Source organism: Argopecten irradians, chromosome 4 (assembly GCF_041381155.1).
Source record: "Argopecten irradians isolate NY chromosome 4, Ai_NY, whole genome shotgun sequence".
NCBI lineage: Eukaryota > Metazoa > Mollusca > Bivalvia > Pectinida > Pectinidae > Argopecten > Argopecten irradians.
Window position 1 is genome coordinate 27209931 of NC_091137.1, and position 12343 is coordinate 27222273.

Below are 12343 nucleotides of genomic sequence, written 5' to 3' on the forward strand. Positions count from 1 at the left end.
ATAATCAATCCTCTTTATTTGTCGTTTCTTCCCGACGTCTCCTATCTCCTACATTGTATTACTTTTGGCCTTGAATTGAGGGATTATCTCGATAAGGAAATCAAGTCTGTACCATGCCAAGATGCACCATAGCCTATACAGATATGGATTTTAATCCTGCTTTACCTTCAGTATGATGGCAGAATGGAAAATATTTTGTCCGTTGTCAGTATATGACCGAAAGTGTTCAAGAAAAGTTCTTGGCATTCGGCGGAATGCCGCAGTGGAATATCAGCATGCTATTGACAGACATGTCTTCTCTCACAACAACATAAGGCACAACACAAACATAACCTAATATCTCAAAACACTCCATGCACCCACCACACACAATACATGCTACAAAGAGACTATAGGTTTTGACGATAAAACTTTTAAACAAATTCAACCAACCATGCCCAGAATAAACAAGACAGATTTTTCATTTCATTAAATGTAGGAATTCATTCTGAAATCTGTACCCAGGCCTTGACACATCATGGTATATAAATAAAATGGTTCATATTTCTCGGAATATCACATCATAGCATGATTTATATACTTCTTAGTTTGCTTGTTTCATAAAATTAACGCCCTATTAACTGCCAGGGTTATGTAAGGACGGCCTCCCATGTATGCGATATGTAGCATGTGTGAAGTGTTTTAACCCATCCGGTCAACTTATTCAAACCAGTCATCCCACTCCTTTTATGCCGACGCTAAGCAGAAACTACCATTTTTATAGGCTATTGTGTGTCTCGTCAAGGAGAAAGAACCCAAAGCCTTCCTTACAGGTCAGGGGTGAGCGATCAAAAGAAGGCCAAATGTGAGGCAATGTAGACGTTAGGAAGAAGGAGTCAGTTAGGAAGAAAAGATAACATCCTAAACCTAATTGTCTTTTATGTCATGCAATAGGGGCCGCAGATAAAATTCTAACGCATTACCTGCTTTAACTTCCATAGCCCGAGATACTGTGTCCCTGATTCCAGACTTAAACATTATGACATATTGATCTCTGGTTTAGGGCCAGAGCGTACTGCTATATCAAAAGGTGGACCTCGCCGACACCGTTTTGTATCGGACAAGGTCAGATTACATGTATCTTGAGCTACCTGAACCACTCGTACAGAGATGTCTTTAAATGACCGTAGTTGTTATTGGGGCAATAATTAATACAATAATAATAACATACACCAATCACTCTAATGAATCGTCACAGTCCACCACAGTTTCGATCAATTACATACGTGTACCTGAAGTATGCATTCCTAAAATACTCTGGTCACGTAACTACAACGGTTTATCCCCTCAAACATCATTCGTTTTTTGTCCCGTTCATAAACGTATTCCATAAGGATACATTAAGTTTAACTCTTAAGCATATTTCTCTTTGGAGTTACACCATCAACTAACGTTGTAGTCCCAAACTCTATACTGCTGTAGTTTTTTATCATTTCGCTTTTAAATATATACCTTTGCATCAAGGAACATCGTTTCCTGTACCTAGTTTACAAATGACGCAGGTCTCCCCGTGAATCCCTATTGACTAAATTAATGTTTTCTCAATTCATTTGAATCACGATTGTATGGAGGGCGTTTACCTGACAGTCACACTAGGCTCGAGTTCACATTCATTCAAAGTTTATTCGAGGACAAATCCGTCATGATTGTGTACCTACCTCACAGCTGAGGTCAAAGGAGACCATATCTGAATCGTAATCTAAATTCCTCGCATTTCACCAGAGAAAACTGTAACTGTTAAAAGCATGGGAGAGGAAGTAATTTTCAGAATGATACTTGAACATACCAAATGGATAGAGATGAAAACCAGATTTTTAATTGAAAGCATCTATGATATTGGATCTTACGCTAGAATCTTCTCATTGTCTCATGGTTACATTGGAATTCCATGAAATGTTACACATTGAGGTGTAATTTTTCACCGACCAACCTAAAGAAGGGAAGTAACTCTCAGACGGACAAGTCTATATAATTTTCAATTCTATTTATCAGTATAATAAAATAAAATTTGTATCTAATCATATGAAACGAATATAAGTATAAATACATGGAAACATTACTTGCTAAGCATTAGGGATGAGAAAAGAAATGGTCTGTTAACGTTTTACTACTCGAAAAAAATTAGCCAATGGCTAATTACGTATTACGAAATTTGGTCAATTGAAATTGGCGTAAATTTAACACATGATCTTCTCCGTCAATAAGTACGATTATTATGGAGATATTGCATATATCGATTCATATGTAGAAATGTTAGCAATCGTTAATTGAATGATATGGCTAGTTCTCCACATGACATTATTTGTTGGACTTCTGTTTAAGTCTGTGATATCTATGAAATGTTTCATTTAATTTGATTCTGCTTTTTCAATTTCCGTCCTTAATAAAACGTAAGTGATGTTTTGAAATGTATTCTATTGAGAATGAAGTGTTGTGTACCAAATGTACGGGTTTCAGAATTTGAGTTTATTTTCATAGAGATGTTTTTAACAATTAAACTGTGACTTTGTTTTCTAAATGTGGTAATTTGGTAAAGAACGGAGGGATATATACTGTAAGCTAAGTTATTAAAATTCACGAAAATGAATAACGAAACCAAATTTAGAATGTATTTTGGCATGCGACAATAAATTAGTGTACAGTAAAAACATGTCCTTGTACTTTCAGTGTATGGTAGAGGTACTGCTATTGTGTATGTACATTTCTTACATTTTCAGTGTATTGTAGAGGTAATGCAATTGTTTATGTGCATTTCTTACATTTTCAGTGTATGGTAGAGGTACTGCTATTGTGTATGTACATTTCTTACATTTTCAGTGTATGGTAGAGGTACTGCTATTGTGTATGTACATTTCTTACATTTTCAGTGTATGGTAGAGGTACTGCTATTGTGTATGTACATTTCTTACATTTTCAGTGTATGGTAGAGGTACTGCTATTGTGTATGTACATTTCTTACATTTTCAGTGTATGGTAGAGGTACTGCTATTGTGTATGTACATTTCTTACATTTTCAGTGTATGGTAGAGGTACTGCTATTGTGTATGTACATTTCTTACATTTTCAGTGTATGGTAGAGGTACTGCTATTGTGTATGTATATTTCTTACATTTGCAGTGTATGGTAGAGGTACTGCAATTGTGTATGTACATTTCTTACATTTTCAGTGCATGGTAGAGGTACTGCTATTATGTATGTACATATCTTAAATCGTCAGTGTATGGTAGAGGTACTGCAATTGTGTATGTACATTTCTTACATTTTCAGTGTATGGTAGAGGTACTGCTATTGTGTATGTACATTTCTTACATTTTCAGTGTATGGTAGAGGTACTGCTATTATGTATGTACATTTCTTAAATTGTCAGTGTATGGTAGAGGTACTGCAATTGTGTATATACATTTCTTACATTTTCAGTGTATGGTAGAGGTACTGCAAATTTGCAGTAAATATGGCAAATGTGGTAAATAGGTATCGGGGTAGATTGAAATTATGTACATGTATAAGTGTCAGTAAGCCTTGTCTAGATCTAGAACAGCGACGTTAAACTGTATTTGTCCTCACAACACAGGTTCGACTTTACAAACAAAAATGTACTACTTAGCATAACTATATACTCCATTCTGACAACTTCAAATACTGCTTTAACAATCGGTAGACTGAAACTGCGAAAGGGTGCAATAACTAATATGTGTAGTTTACAATGAGCTTGTTAAAAATATCAAATAATGGGTTTTTTATTTTACACGGCAAAAACCAACTTGTTTTAAGATTAAAGATTTTAATTGATTTTGATAACAACAATTTACATATACCATTGTATTGACAAACATAACTGAGGTCAATGGTAATACAAAGGAGAACTCATATGTGGTTTGCCCATATATGGAGTGTTCAGGAATTCTGAATATTTTATGGGTGTTTGCTTTTCTTTAATACAAGCCTTATCAAGGGCCACTGTGTTTTTATATCATGTGGAAGAGTTAGTAATCTTATGATGATTCTGTCAATGATCAAGTCATTCAAAATCTTTAAATCCTAAAGATGTTTTTTGCAGTCGACCATGCAATGCATACTATAAAAATAATAATGCCTATAGCAAACGCGCGAATTTCAGAGGTGAGGCATCGGGGGGAGTTTCTCCACTTACTCATGTTTAGCTTTTATAGTTATTGCGAGCATGTTTGAAGTCGTCTGAATCTAGTACATTATTCTGCTTGAGTACACTTGTTTGAATGGAATCTTTGTTTTGTAATGGATTTGAAAATTGTAAATCATCGAATAATTCAAAACATGTTTTAAAATTTCTTAAGCGGTCGGCGAGATTTATTTGCAGACCACATGTGGACGTGAAATTAAGCACGTAGTCTATTTTGCTATAGTTTAATATACTCTGTCTTCCAAACACTATGTTACAACTTCTTAAGTTCTGCATATTTATTAGTTGTGCGGGGCAAAAACAAATCTGTCAAAATGTTCAATAATGATAATGAAGGTAATGTTCCTTTGGTGTTTTGACAGGAATAATTGTCCTAATCAGGTCCCAAAAATGGTTTGATAAATAATTCTGTTATTGCGTATTTTGTACAAACCTATTTATTTAAATGGCAAGAAATAATGAAACGAATTCAAGTATGAAAGTTTTTTTTTATTCTTTTATATACAGATTTGATTTAAAATCACAAAGCTAATAACTACTCGCTATGTCTTAACTTCTTGTCATTCTTTTAGGATGAATTTTGTAATTGACAAAATCCCTTTGATAAAATGCAGCGATTATCAATGGAGGATCGCTTCCATCGAGTTTGTACCATCGTAATGATGTTCCGGCGTCACAAACTGCAAGGATATTTGGAACTAGCAGGTAAGTCATCTTTAGTTCCTTTGATATATTTGCAATTCATAACATGGTATATAATGTTTAGATTTGACGTTGTTTTTGCGGTTTCCCTTTTGCATGTGTAAAACAATTGGAAGGCAGTGTATGTATGATCTTATGTGAATATTTGAACAACACGAAATGAAAACAATACAAGGCATAATAGACATTACATTTTAAGAACCTTCAGATAATGGGATCTTAATAGATCTTAACACTGGATTCATTAATGTACGTAAGCAGAAATTAGTATAGAAGCATTAGATTTCTGAAAGCTTGATTTTTCGTTTTATTTTACTCCGGTATAACCATGGCAAAACCGGCAAAGAGGTTAAACTGAACTGCCAGAATTACCCCTTGATGGTTACAATCGTCTTCAATGTAGCGTTCCCAGTATAATCCATTACTCTGTAAAGAATAGAAATAGTGGTATTACCCTAGTAAGTGGATGAAATCGTTTATACTAAAAATGAACAAGTTTGGTTGAGCAACATAAGGTTTCTAGATCTGTGACTAAAAAGAAAATATTCTTATGTTTGAATTCAATATATGTCATGTTGCCACATTGCCAATATATATCGCCAGAATCACAGAAAACTTCTTTATCGATGTACTCGCTGATGCAATGCAAGCTAAATAATAGAACTGGTCTGATGTTGTTGAGTACCGTTTGTCTTTAATGCTACTGGATATACCACTGATGATCTTCATGCGGTTGGGTTATCTGTAATAAGTAAATTAAAATATCAAAAATAGCAAAAGTAATTGTTTTAATTAATCGAATATTTCGAGTGTTTTTAATCATTGAAATTAAAAATCAGTCATTAAGATATGCGGTGATGTGTTCCAATAGTGCCCTGCAGTAAGGTCGTTAAAATTGTACCACCTATCCTTATTTTGTGACTAAATTTGGGATTCTAATACTGTTTCTGTCTTTCTGACTTAGTTCTTCCTAATGTATCCCTTGACACTGACACCAATTTGGCCTGACCTCTCGCCTCTGTGCGAACTATTCATGGGTTTAAAGTTAGTATAACATGCTGATTATTGTGTGTTAATTGGTGTGTGTCTATGGTGGTTATCATACAGACATTGAAACGCAATAGACTACATAACCCTATTTATATTAACCAAATGAAACCAATGGTTCGTTTTTATGTACATGCCATGTAGTTCCATTGATCCCAACATACTTGGAGGATGCGATATTTCATTTTTGACTGAGAGAAATGACGTTAAAAACGTTTCGGAACACTTGTTTTCTTTTACAGTTCCTTCTAGTCCAGTATATCAAATCAATTGTGTAAGATTTACATTTTATTTAATCCTTCTGCGTAAACACAACCTTTAACGTACCGATAGCAGCTACCGCATCTGAAAGCCTTTTCATGGTGATCCATCGGAAAGCTCTGCAAAAACTCCCAATGCCAACTTCTAGTTGTCATGCGATTGCGGCTATTGTTTGATCTTCGTCAGACGAGGGATACAATTTGGTTCCAGTGTTGTCATGTCCCGAAACAAAAGTAACAATGATATAAATATAAACCTTATAAAATATCAGGCCCCGATTTCTCGAAACAAACTTAAGTAAAAAACTGACTTAAATCAAGATTGTTCGTGATTGAAACACTTAGTTTAGACTTTTAAAGTCTGTACGTTTGTTTCGAGAAACAAAGACACGGGATACGCGACATAAACCATGGATACATTAACATAGCCATAAAAGATGAAAATACATAATGGAATACTCTTGAGTTCGAGGTATCACGCAAGTAAATCAGCTACTATATTATATTACCATTAATTTTGCGTCTATAAGTAATTAATGTGAAGTTTAACTAATGTCAACTATGACTGGAATCATAGACACAGAACAAAACCCAATGGCTAACAGGTTTAAAGCCTTTTAAAAGTGTGACAGAGTTGACAGTTGTGACACCGGATATTCAAAAGTTAACAGTTACTAAAAGTCTTATATGTATACTTCGAATATATATATGTCATCAATGCACCAAAGGTTTTTACCAAAATCCAATTAAATTAGGAAATTTGACTTTCTCATCAGACTACGTACTCTGGCTGAGCTTGAGACACAAAAAAGCGTGAAATTAAATTAGTAAAATTCAGGAACTGTACAAGAGACAAAAACAAATTATATTATAAAATATTGTGAGAAAGAATTGAATTTAAAACAATTCGTCAATTAAGAACAGTTCTGCAAACAAAAGTATACCTGCAATAATTATATGATTATATATGTTGTATGGACGGTTGTTTTATATTTTACTTTGATGTAATCTACCAACTACGTTACCTTGGTATACATTAGAACCGTCCCGCTACTCAGTCCACCTATGTCCAGGTACAGTAGAATACCAGCAGTCCCATTACTAGCCACTCACAGGTGTAGCTACCAGTCTGTCGGTTCTTTCGCAACAGAAATGATTTTTGTAGATAAAGTCCAATGACTTTTAGTAATATAAGTTGAATAACTCATATATTCATGTAGTAATCATCTTTCTTTTTCAGAGAATGTCAAAGGATCTTTCCCTTAATAAGGATTTAATCGATTCATACACAGGAACATTAACCACATAATTGTGGTAAATGTAATTATAACATACGACCCTACCAGTAAGTTGTGCCCTTTTTCCATGACTTACTATGTGTAGTTGCTAGGATAATATACTACATAGTCCATTAAATTACGACCACCTGATTGAAGTAGATGGAAGTTTGTGGGTTGACCAAATGTACATGACCGGCGTGTTTTTTCTACATTTTTCGAGTTCTTAATCACTATGGTTACTAGTATAAGCTATCCTTAAATATTTACATTGCAAGGTACTTTTCACGAACGTAACAGACAACGGCAAAAGTCTTCTTTCTTCTTTCATTTGTTTTGAAGTAACTGAAAAGATAAAGAACGCATTGTTTAAGTATTTTATAACCGACAGAAAAATTTAGATAAAACTGTTGCAAATGTTGTTACATGACGGTTTTGTGTTTTTGACCACTTTAATAAACAATTTTTATTGCATTTGGATTTCCTTTACTATTCATAAAAATAGAAACATGCATTGTGTATTATATTATAAAGCTTATCGAGTGTATATGATAAAAAGTTTTAAGCGCTAAGTGTATTGATATTACTGAATACTAAACCTAGCAAGTAGAAGGGAAAATTGGATTAAAAGAGATGTCTGGTATCTCTGAAGCATTAAAGTAAAGAATCGCACGGAACGGATACCTTTACTATTCATTTGACCTGATATAATTAGTGTTTTACTTATTTCTCTTGCCTAGTCTAATGATGATAATAAGGGGGTTTTGATGGATAATATCATAAATTAAACACATATGAGCTGCCTTAAAAATATCGTTTTATGACAACTCATAATGTACATTGATTAATGAATACTGTTTTATTATCAAAATAAATAACTTAAGGAATGATAAGAAATGCTTAATGATAAATCAGTTTGTAAATAATAAGTGTTTTTATTTAAATGTTGATTAAACTGCCATAAAATATGTATTTGAAACTTTAAATAATTTTGGTAATGGTACGTAATTAATGCAAAAGAGTAAAGCAGAAAGGTCGCCACTGTTCAGGGAAGACAGAGACACAGTAATGTGGGTTTTTTTCTATTCTTTTCATGTGCAACGATTGCTATCATCTTTTTTATATCAATGGATGATAAAATATGTCATATACAATGTACAAATGGATGTTTTGGAGAGTGTTAAAATCAGAGCTAGTCTTAGTACTCTTTCCGTTCCAATTGCACTACAAGAAGATTTAGTAAAAGTAAGTTTTTAATTTGTAAGTGAAGTAATGATTTGTTCATTTAAAATGTAAAACATTATTAGAATGTCGTAGCTTAAGCCTTTATTGAAAAAAATCATCTAAGAACAAAGAGAATATTAAGAAGAAAACAATAACAAGAAAAGAGTCAATGTATAGATTCAATAAATATAAACATGGATAGGAAGGCCATATGTTTACTACGAGTAAGCGTCTGATATATTAGAAATCAGACCGTATCATTCGCCTCTAATGTAACTAAGGACTATACAGAGACCCTACACATCAGGGTAACGTTTATCCTGATTAACACAATGAAGACGAATCTATGAACTATACGTATATCTCAAATCAAGAGGTAATTAGTAATCGTTAATATATCTCCATAGCCTTTTTATATCATGAGTTTCGACGGTTTTACAAGATTTATGCTTTATGAAGCAATTATCAAATGCCAAAACGCCGCGGACACTCATCCATCCTTTCTCGCATAATTTATTTTCCTGAGCCAGGGATGAACGGGGACATATTATTAATAAACTCTCGTTATGGTTCAAACCATATGAATTTCTACTAAAGTAATCTTAAAGACTGAAAACAATGTTTTCGTTCAAAATAATTGGAAATGCAACCTTTTCAGGAAAATGTGCAATTTACGTCATATAAAGAGCTTCACACCATTGAACAAGATAAGTTATATATTCTTGCTATTAACAAACAATGCACAAAAGATAATTAAATTTCTAACCTATTGCTTCCGGATACGAATTACAGCCGGATACTGCTTTACATATGGCAGGTTCCAAAGGTTTCTGTCGGTTCCGAAGGCTCTTGTTGGTTCCGAAGGTTTCTGTCGACTACTCGTTCTGGCGCCACTTTCCTGTCGGTCACTACTTTTACTTACATTCCGACATCCCCCTTTCACATACATTCTGTCACTCGCAACACCACTGGACGAACAACATATAGCAACACCACTGGACGAAAAAGTTATAGCAACACCACTGGACGAAAAGTTATAGCAACACCACTGGACGAATAGTTATAGCAACACCACTGGACGAACAACATATAGCAACACCACTGGACGAATAGGTTATAGCAACACCACTGGACGTCAAAGTTATAGCAACACCACTGGACGAATAGTTATAGCAACACCACTGGACGAACAACATATAGCAACACCACTGGACGAACAACATATAGCAACACCACTGGACGAATAGGTTATAGCAACACCACTGGACGTCAAAGTTATAGCAACACCATTGGACCAACAGGATATATAAGATTAAGGCAAAACATTAATATAATAAACAGACACACATGGACAACACGACTTAGAAATATATACAACGATATGTTTGCCTCCACGACACAATGACCAAACTAGACATTTTATTTTTCATACGGCTCTGTATAACCTAACCTACCAGTGGTGACTATATAGTGATACTGTATCTGGAACCCTGGTCCTCCTGGTGATCCGACAGAAAACTCCACGAAAGTCGAGTTTCCAGGAGCAACTTCTAGCTGAACTCTGGACGTTGCCATTTTTGGATCAGCGGCAGACGATGGGTATAGTTTTGTTCCAGTGTTGTCAGACCCTATAAAAAAGAATAGTTCATTAAAGGTATAAAGACCATATATCCATTATAGGGCTATTTATTATCAATTATATGTATGCTGTGGTCGGCATCAACTATTAAACAATACCAGACTTGTTCATACTACATTACTTATATGAATATATAATATGTAATTCATGTTAGGTCGATTATGACAAATTGGCAGTCCCACCTGCATGCCGTCTCTGTGTAAGGACTGATAATTGGCCGACATACAAGGCCAAATCACCATGGTGCGATATTAGTTAAGTTATAGATGTAGACCGTGTTGGGATATTAAACCTGTAATCATAAATGCATTATCATTGTTATTAAGTGATCATCATTTTAGCTAGAAACGTTCAATTACGTATCGTGTTTCAAAGGTGATAAAATATAACACAGACAACAACAAACAGGTTACCTCTGTAGACTTTCAGATCAATAACAGACACGTTACCTTAGTAGACAAATGACAAATAGGTTATCATGCAAGTTACAAACAGGTTACAATGGTAAACATCCAAACCAATGACTAACAGATTACCTTGGTAACCATTCAGACAAATGACAAACGGGTTACCTTAGTAAAATTTCAGAGAACTGACAAACAGTTTACCATGCAAGTAACAAACAGGTTACCATGGTTAATATTCAAACTAATGACAAACAAGTTATCTTAGTAAACTTTCAGACAACCCAACTGACAAACAGGTTACCAAGCAAGTTACAAACAGGTTACCTTCGTAAATATTCAAACCAATGACAAACATATTACCTTGGTAACTATTCAGTAAAATGACAAAAAGGTTACCTTGGTAAACATTCAGACAAATGACAAACTGGTTACCTTGGTAAACATTAAGAATAGTCCCACTACCGAGTCCACCTATGTCCAGGTACAGTAGAATACCAGCTGTCCCATCACTTGCCTCAATGTGCCACTCACATGTGTAGTTACCAGTCTGTCGGTTCCTTAACAACAAATAGAAGAAACAATTACCGGCGAACCAGAACTATTATTAATATGTATTATTAATTATTTTAGCAGGAGAACTCACGTCTTTATGCGATCTAGGGGTTTATTGATTCAATGAAAGTTAGCTATGCATAGTTTTAGAATGCAAAGACAAAAGACTGACATTCATATTTGAAATTTCCATAGTCTAACAAGTTGTCTGTTCTGTAAAAGTGTAAACCAAAGTATTTTCAAGTGCGGTTAGACATCACGTATTTCCCTACATTAGTAGAATATTACAGCCTGTAAATGGGACGTGTCTCTGACTTACCATGTGTAATTCGCAGGATAATATGGAGACGTAAAACTTTTCACGTCGACGTCAGCCGTCAGCATAGTTGGAGTACTCTCTGTACATGGTTTGTCGAGGACGACGCTAAATACAAATCCGTGATAGAAATCTTCGTCGTCGTTGATGAAACTGACGTTCAAACTTGTGTCATTAAATTTAATGAGTGGATGGTTGAAATTTTCTCCACATGTTTGACTGGTAGGTGTTGATGGACCTGCGGAAATGTTACATCAAAATATAAACAAGTTTATCAAACATTATCGATTTGGTTCATTAAACGAACTTACCATATGTAGATATGAATTCATGTTATTTTCACTCTTTTTGGATTATTATGTTCATGGACACAATTATTAATAATTATTTATACATAAATAAATATCATCATATCTGATGACAAAAACAGCATTTTCCAAGATACACACAAGTATAGTTACCTTCAATTTTCAAATAATCGTTAGCACATCCAGTTGACCCCTCTATGTCATAGAACTCGACCGTTAGAATTATTTTTTGTCCTGACTTTCCACCAGATAAAAACCAATGGCAGTTTTCGTTCCTGTCAGTAAACAACAATAAATACAGTCACACCTGCTTTTAGAGACTACCCAAGGGGCAGAGGTAAAATTAATTGTAGCCAAGTGGTCTTTATATATAGGCCAAGTAGTGTTGACCTAGGCCATTTTAGATCAGGAGA

The 12343-nt window shown here is 34.5% G+C and overlaps 1 protein-coding gene across 5 annotated transcripts in view; it reads right to left on the minus strand.

Moving 5' to 3' along the window:
- Window positions 1-4674: 4674 nt before the first annotated feature.
- LOC138321139 (cubilin-like) overlaps window positions 4675-12343 on the minus strand; it is a 35213-nt gene continuing 27544 nt past the window's right edge. The window contains exons 27-34 of one of the 5 annotated variants that reach the window (XM_069264584.1): window positions 12084-12205; window positions 11626-11860; window positions 11187-11311; window positions 10163-10336; window positions 7755-7829; window positions 6275-7345; window positions 5586-5642; window positions 4675-5326 (exon numbers count right to left, since the gene is read on the minus strand). In XM_069264584.1, coding sequence (XP_069120685.1) covers window positions 7344-7345; window positions 7755-7829; window positions 10163-10336; window positions 11187-11311; window positions 11626-11860; window positions 12084-12205 — 733 coding nt within the window. In that variant the 3' untranslated portion in view covers window positions 4675-5326; window positions 5586-5642; window positions 6275-7343. Of the gene's footprint in view, window positions 5327-5536; window positions 5643-6274; window positions 7346-7754; window positions 7830-9474; window positions 10337-10529; window positions 10640-11186; window positions 11312-11625; window positions 11861-12083; window positions 12206-12343 lie in introns of those variants that run through there. The other 4 variants (XM_069264585.1, XM_069264587.1, XM_069264586.1 and 1 more) reach the window with 4 other exon arrangements.